Source organism: Leucoraja erinacea, chromosome 20, assembly GCF_028641065.1.
Source record: "Leucoraja erinacea ecotype New England chromosome 20, Leri_hhj_1, whole genome shotgun sequence".
Classification (NCBI taxonomy): Eukaryota; Metazoa; Chordata; class Chondrichthyes; order Rajiformes; family Rajidae; genus Leucoraja; species Leucoraja erinaceus.
Window position 1 is genome coordinate 13,231,612 of NC_073396.1, and position 18,012 is coordinate 13,249,623.

At 40.8% G+C, this 18,012-nt stretch overlaps 1 protein-coding gene across 9 annotated transcripts in view; it reads right to left on the reverse strand.

The window, feature by feature from the left end:
- Positions 1–18,012, reverse strand: part of LOC129706808 (trinucleotide repeat-containing gene 6A protein-like) — an 88,921-nt gene that overhangs the window by 7,324 nt on the left and 63,585 nt on the right. For 2 of the 9 annotated variants that reach the window (XM_055651316.1, XM_055651319.1), the window contains 14 exons: positions 17,298–17,464; positions 16,683–16,763; positions 15,819–15,867; positions 15,062–15,204; positions 14,329–14,496; positions 11,724–11,861; positions 10,039–10,185; positions 7,573–7,647; positions 5,622–5,826; positions 4,727–4,876; positions 4,342–4,518; positions 2,963–3,103; positions 1,780–1,887; positions 919–1,137 (listed from right to left, as the gene is read on the reverse strand). In XM_055651316.1, the coding sequence (XP_055507291.1) occupies positions 919–1,137; positions 1,780–1,887; positions 2,963–3,103; positions 4,342–4,518; positions 4,727–4,876; positions 5,622–5,826; positions 7,573–7,647; positions 10,039–10,185; positions 11,724–11,861; positions 14,329–14,496; positions 15,062–15,204; positions 15,819–15,867; positions 16,683–16,763; positions 17,298–17,464 (1,968 nt within the window). Of the gene's footprint in view, positions 1–918; positions 1,138–1,779; positions 1,891–2,962; positions 3,104–4,341; positions 4,519–4,726; positions 4,877–5,390; positions 5,827–7,572; positions 7,648–10,038; positions 10,186–11,723; positions 11,862–14,328; positions 14,497–15,061; positions 15,205–15,818; positions 15,868–16,682; positions 16,764–17,297; positions 17,465–18,012 lie in introns of all 9 variants that reach the window. The other 7 variants (XM_055651311.1, XM_055651313.1, XM_055651317.1 and 4 more) reach the window with 5 other exon arrangements.

Below are 18,012 nucleotides of genomic sequence, written 5' to 3' on the forward strand. Positions count from 1 at the left end.
TTACCCGACTTTCTAATTAAGCTATTTGTAGAGATTCCAACCATCTCAAGGCATAATTATGCACAATACGGCAAGGCACAGATAACTGTCAATACACCAATGTAACATCTACAACACTAAGAAGGTAGAAAACTAAAATCCTCTGCCAATAACAATGAAAACAAAAATTCCCAATATAAACAGAAAATCACCACAAATGGGAGGGGGTAGCCGCTGCCGGGGAGGTAGGGCCCCGCATCTCCCTAACCCCCACTATCATCGCCAGCACCATTCCCTTTCCAGTCGCAGCTCCATATGGGAAACACAAAACACTGTTGTGTTAATCTATTTATTTTCCCCACAAAAGAGGGGGAGGGCTTCAACGCCCCGCAGCCATCACCCCCGTCTTAGCTGTACGGGCGTCCAGGTCACCCTGAGCCCGCGCTCCCGTTCGTGGCCCCGCGTCTCACCCGCTCTCGCTCCAGTTCTCTCCGACAAACGGGCACCGTCACAGCTCGCACGCCGCGTTGTTGTGTTCCCTCCGTCCACGGCCTGCTATTGGCTGACCTTGCTGACTTACATCATAAATCACAAGCTAGCCTGCCTCCACTGACTCTCCTTCCCTCACCCTTTTATTTTACGATCTTGCCAACTAAACTGTGTCAAAATCGGGCACAAAAAAAAACTGGAAAAATCTGATTCATTGTTGGGAAGGAACAAAAAAAATCGGAATTTCCGATTTAAATCGGAAGAATATCATGCTTGTCAATTGCAATACTTGTACAAGCTACTGGCTATTAAAATTGCAGGTCTGAGTTGGGAGTAAAGAGAAATAACAAGAAGCTAGGGAGTTGAGATATTCTGCCAGAACATTAACGGATGACTTAATTAGCTTGCCTTGTAGGCCCAGCAGATCGTTGCACTGATAGCGCTTCTTACCAGGGTTGTATCTGGAGTCTGAAGTCCCCCATCCTCCACCCATGCGCAGCGAGCTGTTGCCCCATGAGGACGAAGGCTTCTGATTGGTCAGCCCTGGTGGTGGGCGGGACAGAGCGGTAGTGTTTTTGGGTGGCAGGGGGACTTTCCACAGTTCGTGAGCAAGGGAAGCATTGGTAATTGGCCCAGTAGACCAGGTGGATTTGGGGTCACCAATTCTGGCTGGGAAAGGGAAGCACAGGTAAACCATCAACATTTAATCGCTACATTTCTTACGCACACAAGAGAGTCAAAAGTCAATGTTTGTTGTCATATGTCTTAGCGAGAACAATGAAATTTTTACTTGCATTAGCACAACAGAATATGCAAAAACATAATACTCTCGAAACAATGTAATAAACGAGAAAAATATACACACACATAAAATCAAACAATAATAGTGCAAAAAGACAAAACCAATGCTTCCAAGTCTATGTAGAATCACTGCAAACAGGCTGCAAGGAGAGTTACCAGGTCTACATATCCTGCATTTTAAAAATACAATTATTTAACTTCAGAATTTGCTAAGTGATCCCACCCCCATGGCGGCTGAAGGTAGGTTACAATCGAGGTGCGAGTGGTTACTGAGTACTTGTTGCATGGTGTGCAATAATTTTCTTGGACTAATGGGCGAGTTCTACAATCATTATTTCTTATCATATTCCCCCGCCCCCCACCCCACCCCCAATCAAAGAAAGAGCAGTTTCATCTACAGTTACATGCTGCAGGAGTAATACAATGGGAAGAAGAGATCTTCATGAAAGGCTTTACTCAGAAGTAATTGGCAAATATTATTTAGTAGGTTTTGGATACTTGGATTCCTACCTGGAGTGCTTTGTGCTGTACTGCTGAGGGAACTATTGTAGCTGGAGGCACCACCAAGGGACCAGGCACTAGTTGAAGGCAGCGTGGTGTTCATAGATGAGGATGACCCTACTGAAAACACACAAAGAGACACATCAATGATTTGCTGGGAGCTCCAGGCACAAATTATTTTAAAACACATTCTAATATGGAAGAAATGCATGAATTAAACCGCACTTCTGCTGGTAATACAACAAAATATAAAGAAAAAGGTGAACAATTTTTCCAGAGGATACAAATTGACTATTTTTTTTAATTGTGTGGACAAATGCAGCTCCAACAACACAGGAGAAGCCTTGCACCATTCAAGACAATGCAGCCCAATTTCATTGGTACCCAAACTATCACCCCAAGCAATCATCCCCTCTTCATACTATCACTATGTGCTAGTGATGTGTACAAAATGCACTTCAGTTACTTATCTAGGCTACTCTGACAGGTTCTTCCAAACCCATGACCACTACCACCAAGGACAAGAGTCAGAGGTGTAAGAAAACATCTTGAAAACACATCATCTTGAATTGTAAATAACTCACCATTAGGTTCAATAAGGTAGATCACCACCACCAGAGCAATTAAAAATAAGCAACAGATGCTGCTCTTTCAGTGATCCCACAATCTATTAACTTATTTTATTAATTACCATTTCTGCACTGAATGATCAAATTTAGGGCAGACATCTCCATATGCAATTGCATTAGATGTGGTTCAATTGGGAGGAAGTTTGGCTTGTTGGTAGTTGTTAGATTGAAATCTCAGTTTTGAAGCTCAACAACGTAATCTTGATTGATAATTCACTGCAGTACCCAGTCCACTGTTGTAAATGCTATCTTCAACAGGTGATATATTTTAGATGGGACAGCCTTGGCATGGGGTGGAGCATAAATACTGATGTGGATTAGTTGGCAGAGAGGTCTGTTTGCAGTATTTACAAACTGAAGCTTTATCTGCCATCCCAGGTTGGTAAGTTTGGTGTTCTGGCCAATATATAGTCTTCAACCAATATCACCGGAACAGATTTCCTTTGGCTGTTATTTCAGAAATAGGCTATCAAGTTTCTTACATTTTAACAATGACTACACTTCTAGACAAACATTTTACAGAATACCTTCAGCTGAAAGAACCGAATGAGAATGATACTTACTATTATTCCTGTCCCTGAGGAGGTCAAGATCCCGGACAGTAGAGATTGACAGATTGGTCATTACACTGCCAGGCGTGACGTAAGGGTCAGTTTCAGGGTCAATGTTTTGATAACCTTTCCACGGCTCACCAGGACGAAATTCTGCATGCAACAACCAAGCACAATGGCTTTCAGTATTCAGAGAGTAGCATATTTGGGAAACATACACAAATGGGGTGGGCTCCTAAGAAAGGAACGCTGACTAAATTGGCTAACCGAACTAGTCCCATTTGTACTTGGCCTTTATCCCTCCAAACATTACGATGTACCTGTTCAAGTGTTTATGAAAATGTCATAATTGTACTCGCCTCTACCTCTTCCTCTGGCAATGTTCCATATATGCAATACCAGTTGCCCCTCTGGTCTCTTTTACATCTTTAGCACCTCACTTTAAACCTGCACCCTGTAGTTTTAGACTCCCCTATCCTGGCAAAAAGACTAGCTATTCATTTAAGCCCCTCAGGATTTTATATACCTTTGTAGGATCATCCCTCGGCCTCTTATGCTCCAGGGAAAAAAGACTTAGCTTATCCAACTTCTCCTTTTAACTCAACCCCCCAATCCCACCCCTAGAACCAATAACATCCTGGCAAATCTTTTTTGTACCCTTTCCAGTTTAATTACATCCCATTTCAGATTGACTGGAATGTACACCACTTCAAATGTGGCCTTACTCAATACTCTGGCTGGTGAAGGCATTCCCGCTAAAAACCTTCTTCACTACCCTGTCTACCCGTGTCACTACCTTCATTGAAAAATGTACCTGCACCCCAAGGTCTCTATGTCCTAAAACCAAATATATGGGAAGTGATGGGAAATTTGCTCTGCTACTTGCAGTTTTATCAATGTGGCAAACATAATCTATCTGCCACATATAAAAGATATGAGTTAATGTGTCTATCAAATCTCCATTTTTCTCATGAGAAAAAGGGAAAATGCACGACAATTTTTTTAATCAATTTTTTCCCAGTGTGGATTTTATCAAATACCTTATAAATAAGAAGCAATCGACATTCAGTGGGAATTAAATATGGTTATTCACTTGAATGTGTATGAACAATTAAATATTAATGAGATCAAACTGTAGACCCAAGTATCTGGTAGTTGATTGATATTCAGAAAGGAAGGATAGTGTACCCACATATACAGGCACCATGCAATATTACCCTGCACCACAAGGTGTCCCTGCAGTTTACTGTATCCTGAGGGAAATAATTGCAATAATATTTCGCTTCAGCTGCCTGAATCCCAAAACTGGGTCTAGTAATCGCAGGCAGCTTCCACTTCAGCACCTGGCATCTAAAATTGACTTCCATCGGACCAAATGCACAACATCTTACCTGGTGGCCAATTAACATTGCTAGAGAGCTTATCACTGGGTGATTTGGCACTTGGCCAGCCATCTCCAACAGATCCAGGAGGACTGGCCAGAGACTTCATGGAAATGTCAAAGTGACCAAAAGGAGATTCTTCAAGCAACTTTCCAGAACAAATACTAAGACCACTTGAAGTAGCACCTAAGGGAGGAAAAAAATGCTTACTTTTATTTACTGCAAGCAGTTCAGATAAGAATGAGAGATGACAGTTCAATCATTTGTAAAGTTACTTTACACAGGTTAGTCTAGACATAACATCCAAAACTACCATGAGATTCTTTTTACAAGGCTATTCAAATGAATGGTGATCTACCGTTAATATTACATCTAAACATCACTCATGCCTTACCATGTTTGCTGGAGTTTTGATCTAGAGGGGAATTAATAGGAAGGCTTTCCGGGGCAGTCCATTGCTTTAAGCGAGACTGTTGGGATTGTGGCTCTTTCAGGTTAACAATACTGCCGAAATCCAGGGGTACATTCAAGTTTGGATTCAAGCCTAAGGAAACAAGTCAATTCAACATTAAAGCTACAAAGAGCAGATGCAGATGCGCAATGTTAAAATGGAACTTTCACAATGCAACTCCCCAGACATGGCAAGAAAACAGACACAGAAAGTATCTGCTCTATCTTCACCAATGACAATGACTTTTTCCATTAGATCCACACCAGCTCATTAGTACTGACTGATTGGCAACAAATGGTCGTTAGCCACTCTGTCACGGAGAGCCACACAACTGAGATGGCACTGTTGAATGCAGACTTCACAGATAGACAATTGTCAATGGGTTTTAATTTCATAACAATCCTGTATTATTTTATCCTTGGTACCAGCCCAGAATTAATCATATTTATCACATTTCCAAAGCTTGCCCACAGTGAGGAAAGAACACTAAACTGCAAGGTTGCCAGTTCAATCTCCAAAGGAAACAATTGCCCAAACTTCACAAGAGACCATCAGTTTCCCTCTGGGTACATTTAGAGACTAAAGGGTACACAAACAGATTATTCACCTCTTGACATTGATCTTTCTTGAGTGGTAAACTTCCTCCCTGCATGCTGGTGGATGGGTGAGCCTGGCATGTGGCTGTTTGCATTACAGAGCGGAGGGCTGAGCAGGTTGTGGTTTGGGTTATCAGGAAGAAGCATTTTGGGATTATGACAGTTTGAGGATACACGGGCAAGGTGAGCAGATTCGGACATCATGGAGTCAGATTGCCCATGACTGGGTTGGGAAAACCCACCTAGAGGGTAGCTGCTGTATGAGTTGAGCGGCGGCTCTTTTGTCTGCAGCTCGTGGGGGGAAGGGGGCATGAGATTCTCCGGGAAGGGCTTCATGGAGGACTGATGCATTGGTTGCTGCTGTGACGAAGACTGCTGCTTCAGAAGGCTTGAATCCAGTTGACGGGGATTTTGCAGCATCTGTTGCATGTTGAGTACACGAGCAGCCTGAACATACAGGGAAGATAAACATGCATTTAAGGTGATTACATTTCAAAGTTAAGTTCACATTTAATGTGAATCACTGTTTGCCCCTTCTCACATTAAAGATCAGCAATACAAACACTGACATTCCCCAAATCCACACAATTACATTTTCTTCTGCTGTTACAGCGTAATCACATCTCTTTTTAATTAAGCTGATGGTGAATTGATCGGTGGGTAATTCAAGCCTGGATCATTAGAGATAACTGAAGTATTTTCTCTAGAAGCTTTCAATCAAGCATTGATGCCACCATACACATCAATAGGATTCATTATATCATGTCTGGGCAGACACAGCAGTGTTTTTGGGCGCTGAGTTTTAACGTGTTCCACGCAGTGGTGCAGGACCAGGACAATTACCTTCTAATGGGTTTAGTGCAGCTATCATTCCCCCAAAGCAAGTCTAATCCAGCTACCCTATCAACTCAAGACCAATGCAAATTACTATCCCACTGCCATTCCAGAATCAATACATCAAATCATAAAACGTATATTGAGCTGGGTATCCTGATGAGAGACAGAAAGTGCTGGAGCAACTCAACATGTTAGGCAGCCTTTTTGGAGAACATTGGTGATGTTTTGGGTCATGATCCAAGTTCCGACTGAAGAGATGTTTAGAGAGATACAGCGTGGAAACAGGCCTTTTAGCCCACGTTGACCATTGATCACACGTTCTCTCTAGTTCTGTTATTCCATTTTTTCATCTATTCCCTACACACCAGTGGTAATTTAGAGGGCCAATTAACTTACACACCCAGACGTCTTTGGGATGTGGATTGAAACCCGAACACCCAGAGGAAACCCACACAGTTACAGGGAGAACGTGCAAACTCCCTTGCTTTACTGAAACTTTGTGACTTTTGTCATTTATATAATGTCAGTCACAGCATGGAAAAGGCCGCATGGGCCATTAAGTCCACGGCAGCCATTTGGCACCCACCTGTATTAGTCCCACCTTCAATCACTTGGCCAGTAACCTTCTATGCAAGACAATTCAAGTGCTTGTCTTGACACATCTTAAATGCATGTTTCTACCACTCTCTCAGGCAGTGCATACCAAGTTCTTACCACTCTCTGGGTGATAAAGGGCCCCCCCTCATATTCCCTCCAATTTTTTTTACCCACTACCGTAAATCTATATATTTTTGTTTTATTCACCTCTGATTTGGGGAATAGTTTCCCACAATATACCCTACCTGTACCCTTCATCATTCTGTATACCTCAATTGTGCCCCTTTTTAACCTCCCTCTGCTCTAGGCAAACAAAGCCAGCCTCTCCACACAACTGAAATGTTCCATTCCAGGCTTTATCCCGGTGAATATCTGCTCCAGCACTATCCCATCCTTCCCCTAGTGTGGTGACAAGGAGTGCATAGTATTCCAGCTGAGGTCTGACCAATGGTTTATAAACTTGGAGCATACCGTCTCTGCTCTTATATTCCAAACCATGAATAACGAAAGCCAATTTGACACATACCTTCTTAACTACATTATTGACCAATGCCATATCCTTCAGAACATTACATTTCTACACCAAGGTCCCTCAGTTTTCCAATACTCCGTTGGACCATTCATTGTATATGTCCCAGCATCAGTGGTACTCCCAAATGCATCACTTTACATTTATCTGGGTTAAACTGTCTGATTTGTCTCAGCCTATTTCAACAACACATTGATATCTCTAAAGTTACTAACATTTATAGATGTTACCTGTTCTTGAGACTGACGCATGGGTCCAGACATATTCCTCTGGTTCTGTGCCTTCTGTTGCTGCTGTAGCAGTCGCTAATATTAAGAATGAAAATCAAATGTAAAATAGCTTCAACTAGCAAACAAAAGTGGCCAAAATATTGTGAACCGCTAGAAGACATTTTGGCAGTTTTACACTGAGACTCTGGGACAGCAGGAATTTATTCAATAGACCAAGAGGGCTGATCAGTGGTGAAAGTTAAGAAGTTGGTATAAACAGAGTACTTGGTAGTAATATTAAGGACTTCCTGTGCTCCTGGAACCTGGTAATTATGATTATAGGTGCTCTCATCCACCCAGTTCTTACTTTAGTATCTCTTCTGATGAGCATATCTGAAGGACAACTCTGCACAGATGGCCAGCACTAGGTTTCAGTAGTGTTATTTTCTCCAATTGCTTTCCAGATTCTCAGCTTGCCATGGGTCAGGCAATAGTTTGGTCCATACAATTGCTGTTTGATTTGAACTGACAGAAGAGCAGCTTTCATCCTTGGTGGAGGGGGAGAAAGATACACACGGAGAAATCACACCTGTCTGGCAAGTACTGACTTCTGTGTGACAACTTTCCTAAGGCAGATTGAAGAAAGTTATTTTATTGGACCATTTTTCACCTCTACATTTAAACACTGCTATAGTGCGCTCCATCCATGATGTTTGGGACAAAGACCCATCATTTATTTATTTGCCTCTGTACTCCACAATTTGAGATTTGTTATAGAAGAAATCATATGTGGTTAAAGTGCACATTGTCAGATTTTATAAAAGGGTATTTTTATACATTTTGGTTTCACTATGTAGAAATTACAGCTGTGTTTATACATAGTCTCCCCCCCCCCCCCCCCCCCCCCCCCCCATTTCAGGGCACCATAATGTTTGGCACACCTCGCTTCACAGGTGTTTGTAATTGCTCAGGTGGGCTTAATATCCTCTGTAATGCAGGTATAAGAGAGTTCTCAGCACCTCGTCTTTCCTCCAGTCTTTCCATCGTCTTTGGAAACTTTTATTGCGGTTTATCAACATGAGGACCAAAGTTGTGCCAATGAAAGTCAAAGAAGCCATTATGAGACTGAGAAACAAAATAAAGCTGTTAAGAGACATCAGCCAAACCTTAGGCTTACCCAAATCAACTATTTGGAACATCATTAAGAAGAAAGAGAGCACTGGTGAACTTACCAATCACAAAGGGACTGGCAGGCCAAGGAAGACCTCCACAGCTGATGACAGAAGAATTCTCTCTATAATAAAGTAAAATCCCTAAACACCTGTCTGACAGATCAGAAACACTCTTCAGGAGTCACGTGTGGATTTGTCAATGACCACTGTCCGCAGAAGACTTAATGAACAAAAATACAGAGTCTACACTGCAAGATGCAAACCACTGGTTCACTGTAAAAAATGGTCAATTCTTAAATGGCCAAGTCAATCACCTGATCTGAACCTAATTGAACATGCCTTTTATATGCTGAAGAGAAAACTGAAGGGGACTCACCCACAAAACAAGCATAAGCTAAAGATGGCTGCAATACAGGCCTGACAGAGCATCACCAGAGAAGACACCCAGCAACTGGTGATGTCCATGAATCGCAGACTTCAAGCAGTCATTACATGCAAAGGATATGCAACAAAATACTAAACACGACTACTTTCATTTACATGACACTGCTGTATCCCAAACATTATGGTGCCCAGAAATGGGGGGGGGGACTATGTATAAACACTGCTGTAATTTCTACATGGTGAAACCAAAATGTATAAAAATGACCTTTATTAAAATCTGACAATATGCACTTTAACCACAAGTGCTTTTTTTCTATTACAAATCTCAAAGAGGCAGATAAATAAATTATGGGTCTTTGTCCCAAATATTATGGAGGGCACTGTATTTTCTTCAGGGAATAGAAGCAGGAAGGGTTGGGAGGATGCAAGGTTATTTTCTGCAGGAACAATGAAAAAAATCTAGTTTGATGCAAATCTGCACTGATCTGAAATCAGCTCATGTAGCCCATTATTTATTAACAATAAATGTGATGAAATAATTGAGGTTAATATAGGAAAGATCAAAATGATATACTTTGTCCTAAACTCCTGTGACATGAACAGCTGCCTTACAACTATTAGGAGATAATTTAATTGCAGATGGTACTGCAGTGAGGTTACTCTCATTGACACCTGATACAATAAAGAAAGTATCTAGCAGAAATCATTGAAAGTGACAAGGAGGAACTAAGTGGTGCGTAGGCCAACTGCAGCATCCTTACTGCTACCTCACATGAGATCAGCTAACACAGATAACAGTTTGGACCCAGGATCTTCAGAAAAATCAAATCTACCATTCTACGATAAACTCAATTAATTGTGGGCTGGGTGATCACCCACTGACCCTGGCAGCTTCTATAAACACATATTTAAACAATAAATTATTTCCTACCTGTAGTTGGGAGATCTGTGAAAGTTGATTCAGCTGGTTCAACTGGGAGAGCTGGTTCAGCATGGCCACTTGCTGGGGGCCAAAGTTCAATAGTGCAGTGTTTAGGCTCCCGTTGGCTGTTGCATACTTCAGTAATGATGCTGGAACCTATTGGAAGGGAAGATATTTTTTTCAAAGGATTGCAGGATTTAAATTGATGTTATTAATTGGATTCAGACATACCTTCTCTTTTAGCCATTTTTGAAGATATTTGAGAGCTCACAATGTTTAACAGAATTGGAACATGCCTGGTTCAGAGATCAATAGATGTTAAAAACGAATTGAACCCTACAATTCCCCATCTGCTCCTCTCTCTATACCCAAAACACTTGTGGCTCAGCTAAAGTGGCTTGCATCTACCATCCCAGGCATCATAAAATTGTGATGCTACCACATTACCACACGGTGACACCTGGGGAGCATCCTACGTGGTCCACATACTGGCACACCTGTATCTTCGGAGAGGCTGAGGTAACATACATCCCTTAAAGGTGACCTAAAATTCATCTGCCCTTTTGCTTATAGAACATGGAACAGTACAGCACAGGAACAAGCCCTTTGGCCTGCAATGTCTGTGCTGAACATGATGATATGACCAAACCTTATCCATCCTGAGAAATAGACTACCTTATATACTTCTATACTGCCTCTCATAACTTTGTATACTTCTATCAGATGCCCGGCAACCTCCAGCATTCCAGAGAGAGCAATCCAAGTCTGTCCAACTATTACCTGTAGCTACAGCAATGCCCTCCAATAGTTGATAGGTGTCATTATGGAAAATCCCCCTGCACCTTTTTCAAAGCTTCCACATTCTTCCTGTATTGGGCGATCAGATACGGTTATCAATACTCCAATACTGTATTGGGCAATCAGATACGGTTATCAATACTCCAAATACGGTTTAACCAAAATCCTATGAACTGCATCATGACTTTCCTGACTCTTATATGCAATGTCCCGACTAATGAAAGCCAGCATACCATTTGCCTTATTTAACTCTCCATCTACTTGTGTTGCTACTTTCAGGGAGTTATGGACATGGACCCCAAGACACCTCTGTACATTAATGCTACTAAGGCTCATATTTTGCCCTTATATTACAGTATATATAAATGTATTATTTAAAAAAAATAATCAGAAAACTTTGGTGATATCAGACAATTAAAATACTACATTCCAAAATGGGTCCATTCATTACATCCTTAGTATCACTATTGGAGTCAATTAGAGCAGTTAGCAGGATTAATGAAGTCTAGTACTGCCATATCATTAACATCCATGGATTGGCTGATATAAACAAAGGAGTTAGACATTTTCTGTTTGTTTAGTTACTTGGAGGTTCTACAAACCCACTTTTCTCTTTTATAAATTAGAACATCTTGCAATAGATTAAAAAAAAACAAAGAGCACAACTAATTAAGGACATTTGCTTGCCAGACCAAGCAGCAATTAGAAAACTTGGCACAACCAAACATTTGGTGCTGATTTTCTCATAGAACAAAAGAGGAAATAAACCCTGAAAACAGGAAAAACACACTAGATAGACACAAAAAGCTGGAGTAACTCAGGCAGCATATTGGAGAGATGGAATGGGCGACGTTTCAGGTCGAGACCCTTCAAAATACATCGATGTTTTTATGTACCTGAGGGGATAATAATGGAGGAGGCACTTGAGCGCGAAGATTAGGCTGAGATGAGTTAAGAGGTTGTGCTGGGGGCTGTTGCATGCCCCTGGCTTGTGCTGCTGCATTGCTGCCGCCATATATATTAGGATTGCCATTCTGTAACAAGAGCATAAGCGACATCAGGGCAAAGATCACAATTTTGAATGCATCCCATCTTTACGGAACAAAGACTGCCATATAACAAGTGTGGGAAAAGGAAAAAGATAACAATACATTAAATGATGAACATTCAACAGATTTTTCCTATCACTTCCAATGCTAGCAATTCCCAGCTGGGTTACATTCCAAATTAAATAAATGTATGCCACCCCTCAGTCTGCAGCCCCTCTAAGTTTCTACATGTATTGTGAGAACTATTTCCGCTAATCTACCAATTCATCTTTAGTGTCTGCTGTGATTTCAGATGTGAAATTAATTATACATCTGCCAAGCAAAACATGATTTGGGAAAGTGGTGGCGGTGGGGTGGAAATGAAGACGGAGGGATAAACCATATGAGGTTAAAGATAAAAGTCACACCAAGACAAAATCCTACCACTGCAACAAGTGCTCAGTGCCTTCCAAGAAAAAAAATAAAACCTCTCATTCTGCTAGATAGGTCAGATCACTTTCCCTTTAATAAATAAGGATTGCTTTTTTACTTTCAGTGCTGCCATTTCCTGAGAGAGGTGTGCTCAAAAATCAGTTTGTGATATATTCTATGGGAAAACAAATCAAGATCTGCAGAGCTTAACAGTACATAACAAAAGCTCCAAAATGCATCCCCACAGTACAGTAGATCCGATTCACATTTTTTTAAAACTGGATGCCTTTCACACCTCCAGCATGCTTTGAATAGTAAATGTGGTGGGATCTATAATCATTTCTAAAGATGGATAAACATTAAATAAAAAAATTAAAAGGTGCACAGAAGGAGCACGAAAAAGGTATTAAGAATGCAGTTCTGTCCGTAAGCTGCCACAGTAGAAAGGAGTGAATAGACTCTTTCATTGATATGGAGTAGTTGTTTCTAAGGTAATCCCCTGGGTCAGAGAACATAGAATAGTATAGCACAGGAAGAGGCCCTTCAGCCCATGATATCAGTGCTGAACATGGGTCAGGCTGATTTTCTTCCACATCAGCTCTGAAAATGTTTAGCTGGTTGAAGAGTCATTTGCAGCCTTTGCAATGGTGGATGGAGATGTGGGGGGTAGGTCATATTAGATGGAGTAGATTGCAGATTCAAATATTGTGTGCTCCTTCCATTGTTTGCACGTGGCCTCAGTGTGCATCTACTGCAGAATCTTAAGGTGCTCAGTGTCTTCCCAGAAGCTGCTCTATTTTGAGCATTTTGAGGGATTGCCATGAGCTGGAGCAGAGACAATCATGTCAATCTTGTGAATGCTATTGAAGTGCTTTCCCCATACCTCTAGGCTGTTACAAAGCTCAAAGTAGCAAGTTTGTTACCGGAGTCTGATGGTGAACAATGTGTCCTTCCCACTGGAGCTCACTAAGCATAATCAGGGTTGCAATGTTGAGGGTGTGAGTCTGAGAGAGGATATGGTAATGATTCACTTCTGCCAATGTATTTGAAGAATGTTGCAGAGGCAACATTACTTTGAGTGCCCTCCATATTTGTTCATATATACAGTAGTGCTTTAATTTTGACTTTGATCTGTCTTTCCTGAGAGGTAGCTCTCAAGATATGATTCACATTTTCCTGATTCTCATTGTAGATCTTGATTGATGCAGGGGTGATGCAATAGGGGTCGGTGGAGGATCACAGATTTCTAGATATTTAGTGCATGGCCCTTCCTCTGGTACATTTCAAAGTTGAACTTGGCAGATACAAAATGCTGGAGTAACTAGTCGAAACAGGCAGCATCACTGGATAGAAGCAATAGGTGACGTTTCGGGTTCAGACTCGACCTGAAACGTCACCCATTCCTTCTATCCAGAGATGCTGCCTGTTCTGCTGAGTTACTGCAGCATTTTGTATCTATCTTCGGTGTAAACCAGCATCCGTAGTTCCTTCCTAAACATGAACTTGGCACTTGGCTTCTAAATACACACACATGGATGCACAGTTGATTGAGATTGACTTGCTGCTGAAGTAGAACATGTTATTTGTCCTGCAAATTAGCTACACTACAAGGGTATCTTGGGGGAAATACGATGCAGAGCATTGGTGTGCATTGGGATTGAATCAGCGGCGAGCCCATTTGTTAAATCACAATTTAAATGTCATGATCCTAACTGGAAATGGTTCAAACAACCTATTTCTGTGCTATAGAGTTTTATGAATCTATAGGCAGCCTGCTGATGTGTGCATTCATTCTTAGTCTTCTAATTACATTTTGACCATGTGAAGATTCTTCACACGAGAACCTGCAAGCTTAAAGCAGCATCACCAGGCTCAGCCTCACTATTTTTTTTTTTTGAGTGGGGAAAATAACTGAGACACGGTAGGAAGGAACAAGAAAAACAATAAAGTAATTGAGTAGTTCAAAAGTTCCTTTAAATATTTCATTGAAACACACTGTAGAGTTCACTTCCAGCACACGGAAGGATTTGAACTGACTCACCTGTCTAACAGAATTCAAGTTTTGCATGCCCAGACCCACTGAGCCAAGAGCCTGATTAGGTAGTGCACAGTTTGAAGGGGGAAGCTTCATGCTTGGTGCAGAGATGTGCGTTAGGGTTTGGGGCTCTTCAGCCATAATGCCATCTTGATTGGACAAAGACAGAGACAACTGGGCAAGGGCAATGTGGTTGGAAAAGGCAAACATGGAAAGCCAATCAGCAGCAGAAAGGCAGGACATGGCAGAAACAAGAGAAAAGACAAAGGGTTAGTCTCTACTTTAGATCTACAAACAGATTCAAAAGGCTGGCTAGCAACAAATGGGGCTCCATAACATACAAACAAATTACATTAAAAAGGCTGCTTACTACATAAAACAAAGACACAATGAAAAACACTTTGGTTTGCAGCTGGTGATAGTGGTCCTCAAATAACATTTACAACACTGTCTATGTATATGATCTACTTTCAAAACCCAATGACTCATTTTTATATGAATAGGTGCACAATACATCATGAAGGATTGGGGTTTATCCCATTCATAATTATCTGAAAGTTGCCAATTTACATTGTGGTCTTGTTTCCCGACGGGAATCCCGATGCATAGTGATGACCAAGGATCATAAAAAAGTAACATCTCAGCTCTCTCTGACTTGTACCAGCAAATCATCAAAAGCTTCTATTTTTTTAAATCAATTCATCGATTTCTATTTTATGGACATGGAGAGGATACTAACCTTATCGTAATAAGGACTGCGTTCCATGGAAGACTCTTTGGAAATCTGAGGACGAGAAGTATGACCTTTCCCTATAATGCCATTATATTCTCCAATGTTCATGCCATGCTTGTCCATCTCCATTCTCTTATCTCGTAGCATACCTGGAAAGGGGGAAGAATCAGCAGATTGATGTAGAGTTACCCACTGTTGTTTTAAAGATATTATATAACAAATATTCAATGCAGATTCAAAGATTCCTTCTTGTGAGTGAAGGATAGATTAGCTGGTGTAGGTTTCTGGAATTTATTATTCAGGGTTTAGAATATAGGAGCATGAAAATTATGGTACAACTATAAAACTTTGGTTAGGCTACAACAATAGTATTGTGTGCAGTTCTGGTTGCCACAATATAGGAAGGGCATAATTGTACTGAAGAAAGAGCACAAGGCATGTTGCCTGGTATGAAATGTTTCATTTACGAAAGATACTGGAGAGGCTAGGTTTGGAATGGAGGAAGATCCGATAGAGGTATTCAAATTTCCACTAGAGGATGGTTACAATCTGCCAAAGGTGGTGATAGAGGTAAGTACTCTCACATTTATATAGACAAGCACTTGAATCACTAAGTCTTGGAAGATTAACAATCAAGTGTTTGTAAATGGTATTACTATAGATGGATTCTTGATGGTCACATGGATACAGTGGGCCATGGGGCCTGTTTCTGTGCTACAAGACTCCATTATATTAATTTATGTTTAATGCAACAGTAGCTTACCAACAGGTATGTCCATCTTATTGCTCTTTGTATCTTCAGCTGATTCCCTCTGTAACAAGCAGAAATCGCCTTAAATATTCAGAATTTACTGGAAATATTGGGATTGGTATCAGTAGAATGGTCAGAAGAAAATGACACCGTTGGATCAGTATTGTTCTGTTGTTGGGTTCTGGTACAGAATTCTACGAATAAATTACTTTCAACTCCAAGTCAAGAACGCATGCAGCTGATTAAATATTAATGGCAGCAAAATCAGTATTGGGAGGAATTTCTTAAGCTGGATAAATGAATGTAACGCAAAAGCACTGCATTGCCAAAGAACACGGAATCATCTAGTTCAAGGCATAACGCAGAACACATATAGAGTAGAGTGTGTCATCCCCAAATCCCAGGGAAAGGGTAGCTTTTCCCAAAGGATAAGGTGGAGAAAATGGAGCACAAAAAGCTTTAGTGATCAGATATATTAACACACAATTTTGCATTAGTTAGCAGTGCCCAGCAATGCCCTTCAGTTCCATGGTGGATAAGACATTGTAGATTGCTCCTGTTGGGACTTCATGCCCTTCAATTCTATCCCAATCACAAAACACTTTGTATGGAGTCTTGTTTGTAACGAGAGTAAAATCCATCACAGCACAGCGTTTTGATCTACTCTTCTGAGGGACAAGATTTGAACAAATACCTCAGAAAATAATGGGCATTAGTCCGATTCCTTATAATCATTCTCTTCTTAAACGGAAAATAAATCTCCTGGCAATTATCTGGCCACTAATGAACTCAATAAAAGGTTGAAATGGTGTTGTCAGTCAGGTGTTAAAGGAGAGGGGAAGAGAAAAGAATGCAGAATTATTACATTGTACTCACAGGAAATCCAATGTTAGAGAATTGCTTCATTAACTGATTCATCCATATATCATCTTGTTTATTTCCCCCTTTCATCATGCCCTGGAAAACATTTAAAATCTAATCACATGCAATGCTAGTCACAAATAAAACAAAATCTAAACATTCAGATTCCAAGTCCTTCGGAGGTAACAAAAATATCTTCATGGCAGTGATAATCGCTACACATGTTATCAAGAGTAACTGAGATGAGGTATGCACCTTCCTTCTCTTCCCAATTTGCTGACTTGTCACCTGTGTGCAAGGGTGTGATTGAGATTAGACTGGGTACTCAGAGGGAGGTTGGGATGTTTGAAATGGGACACTTTGCAGTGAAGCTCCAACATGTAATACTGCAAAGTTTAAAAATACAATCCGAGCTGAGAGGAGCCAGAAGAAACTGTTTTCCAAATGATCACCATCTATTTAATTCACAATTGCTGATATAATAAATATCCACTGTTTTTGTAAAAGCAAATGAATACAGAAGGATGAGAGTAAAGTTAGAATGCGGGAGGGTTAAAAAAAATAACGTGACCAAGCATGAAGATCTTTAATGTCTATAATTTGAAGTAACAAGATTGCCAAAAATCTTACCTTTGGAGCCATCTTTTTGGATGTCCAGTTTGAAGAAGAGTTACTATCTTGTGAGATGTTGCTGTTCCACATCACTGAGTCCCCTTCCTCCTCCTCCCAGCTAGAGTGACGAGGTCCTGACATCAATGTTTCCTCATCACCCCAGCCATCTTGCATAGGTTTGGGACCTGTAAAGAACAGATTGCTGTATGGAACCATTGAGTGGCTTCAGCTTTTAAAGTGTAGTCTGAATTTCTCACCCACTATCTTTCAATGTAATCTACTGTGAGTAATCACTCCCACATTGTTAGAAACAAACTTCTGTGCATGATTGAGAGTGCTGGACAGCAAAGTAATCTTTACCTAAATTATTTAAAGTATATAAATTTGTGTTAATGCCCAGCAGGAAGAGAAACAGGCTGCACTGATTTGTGAAGCAGCAGTGCAGATGACACTCTTTAGTTTAGTATGATGCTGTTCAATGAAACTCCACTATAATTTCTAAATTTTCTGTATTTTTATAAACATGTACACAACTGTTAACAGCAGCAGGAAGATAACATTTTCAGGCCTTTTCTTGAGAGATGTGGGTGAGGGTCTCCAGATGTGGCGGAAATAGAAACATAGAAAATAGGTGCAGGAGTAGGCCATTCGGCCCTTCGAGCCTGCACCGCCATTCAATATGATCATGGCTGATCATCCAACTCAGTATCCTGTATCTGCCCTCTCTCCATAC